The 2,500-nt window shown below is 56.2% G+C and overlaps 1 protein-coding gene across 1 annotated transcript in view; it reads right to left on the bottom strand.

The window, feature by feature from the left end:
* The window catches only part of LOC119583577 (Krueppel-like factor luna), a 1,886-nt gene extending 26 nt beyond the window's left edge, over positions 1–1,860 (bottom strand). The window contains exons 1-2 of the mRNA XM_037932139.1: positions 1,672–1,860; positions 1–1,442 (exon numbers count right to left, since the gene is read on the bottom strand). The exon at positions 1–1,442 is cut by the window's left edge and continues 26 nt beyond it. Coding sequence (XP_037788067.1) covers positions 345–1,442; positions 1,672–1,749 — 1,176 coding nt within the window. The 5' untranslated portion in view covers positions 1,750–1,860 and the 3' untranslated portion in view covers positions 1–344. The remainder of the gene's footprint in view (positions 1,443–1,671) is intronic.
* Positions 1,861–2,500: the final 640 nt, after the last annotated feature.

Raw genomic sequence — 2,500 nt, 5'->3', positions numbered from 1 at the left:
GAAACGCAATACAATAATATAAACATATGATAATACATGCCTTTGCGGACATTTTTATTTTTACATTTGTACATCAAGTTAAAAGAGATTCTTGTGAGATCCTCCCGGCTTGTGACTAGGATGAGGAGGAAGGAGAGAAGGAGAAGGGAGAGAGGGGGAGGAGGAAGAAGGGGAAGGTTGGAGGATGCGGGGACTCTGCTCCGGCTGCTCGTCGACGGGGATCGGGTTAGGCCGAGCTCGGGCAGAGGGGCGCGCAGGAGGCCGCTTCATCGGATGAATCAGGAGGCTGGATGAGTCCTAGAGGGTGCACGAGCATGATGTGCCCTTGCGGTGGAGCCTCTCGCTCAGAGCGCGATGTGGCGCTTCATGTGGAGGCTGAGGTGGTCGGAGCGCGAGAAGGCGCGCTCGCACAGGCGGCACTGGAAGGGGCGGTCGCCCGTGTGCTTGCGGTAGTGGCGCGTGAGCTCGTCGGAGCGCGCGAACTTCCAGCCGCAGCCCTTCCACTTGCACGTGTACGGCTTCTCGCCCGTGTGCGTGCGCAGGTGCGCCTTCAGGTGCGACGACTTGGTGTACGTCTTGTTGCACGACGGCTGCGGGCAGTTGTGGATGATGACTCGGCGGCGGGCGCGGCGGCGGCGTGGGCGCGCGGGCGGCGGGGCGCTTGAAGCGGACACGGCGGGCGGGCACAGCACGGGCGCCGCCACGACGCCAGGCGCGTGCGGCGATGAGGGTGGCGTCAGCACCACCCCCGCGCCTCCCCAGTACTGGTACATGCTGCCGAAGGGCGTGTTGGAGGGTGCAGCGGCGTGGGCAAGGTGGGGGGCGGCCGTCTGAGCGGCGTGAGAGGGGTGGGCGGCGTGGGCGGTCGTGTGAGTGGCGAGGGAGGTGGTGTGGGTGGTGTACGCCGAGGACATGGCCGCCGGGTGTGGGTGGGTTGGGTAGTACTGGCCGTACCCAGGGAAGGCGGTCGGCGCCGAGCTCGTCGGGCACATGTACTGCTGCTGCGACTGCTGCTGCAGCTGTTGATGCTGCTGGAGTTGCTGTTGCTGATGCTGCTGTTGGAGCTGCTGCTGCTGCTGCGGCTGGGCGTGGGTCAACTGGTACAGTTGGTGGCGCTGCTGTGAGGGCTGCGGCTGCGGCTGCTGCGGCACGACATGCTCGAACTCGCGCTTCACGCCCCCGAAGACGGCGCTCATGGGTGGCAGGGATGTCACGCCGCTCTTCTGCGGCGAGCATAGGGTGGCGAAGTCCAGCGACTGCACGGAGGCGTCGCACTCGGCCGTGGGCGGTGTGGGTGGGTAGGAGAGGGCGGGTGAGGTGCAGGGGGCGACGGAGGGGCTGCCACAAGCGCCCTGCGGGAGCGGGGGCGGCGCGGCGTCGTGGACGGCGAATAGGTCCTCGCGAGTCTCGTCCAGCAGCACAGACTCGAGGTCGAGCCACATCTGGGGAAGGAAGTCGAGGTCAGTCACGGAACGAGAACAAACATTTTATAGCAATGACTTGGAGACAAGGCATTACCGATTAATACGAAAGCATTTCACAAAAGCAAAATCATGACCTCCCCCCTTTGAACCATTGAACTGGGAAGGAGAATTCACAATTCACAAAATCAGTAACGATCACAAGTCAGCTGTTTCGGGTCATGGCGAAAGAACCAGTCACTGTGCTTACCTCGTTAAAGTCCGAGAGGCTCGAAGAAGCAGTAGGAAGATGACTGTAATGAGCGGGTCGCTCCGTTGCTAACTCCATCCTAGTGAGTGAACAGTCTATTTGCCGTCACTGACAGGATGTCCTTGCGAAGGATTCACGGAACACGAACGCTTGAGCTGGTTTCGGGTACGTCCTTTTGGGAGCGAGTGTGGGAGATGACTGACTTGTGCCTTCCACACCTGATGCTTCGTGCGTTCTACCTGTCGCGACCGTTGCCACACGCCGCTGGACATTTCTTTCGATTCTGGGAGCTTTTTAGATGGTTTAGGTTTATTAGACACAATATATCTAACTTGGTATTAATTACTACAATTTTTATTTATATACTTTTAACATCAAAATAAAAAATAGATATGCATATTCGTTATAAATATATATCAAAGTAATAATTCTTCAGCTCCATTCGTCCATGACATCACTGTCGACCAATCACAGCCCGTCTCAGCGCCGTCTACCAATCACAGCTCGACATGGGCGGAGCCAGAATCACAGAATCGCCTCTGGTGTTCTCAATGAAAGGAAAGCCTTGTGTTTTCCATTTTAGGAATGTAATGTCATTAAAAAACATTTTAGTGGCCAAGACTAATCCAATAGCCTTTACGCTGCTACAGAACAGTAGTGGAACACATTTTTTTATTGATGTGACTGACCTCAGACACACCACATTTTGGAGGGACGCTGGACACCAAGTCTTTCTCGATGGACTTCTGTGTGGAACCGAAAATTGGCTGAACTAGTTAGTGATGGAGATGAAAGTTTGAAAAAAAAATGTGAAATGCAATATAAACGT

The sequence above is a fragment of the Penaeus monodon genome, chromosome 17 (genome assembly GCF_015228065.2).
Source record: "Penaeus monodon isolate SGIC_2016 chromosome 17, NSTDA_Pmon_1, whole genome shotgun sequence".
Taxonomy (NCBI): domain Eukaryota; kingdom Metazoa; phylum Arthropoda; class Malacostraca; order Decapoda; family Penaeidae; genus Penaeus; species Penaeus monodon.
This window is presented reverse-complemented; position numbering and strand designations above follow the sequence as displayed.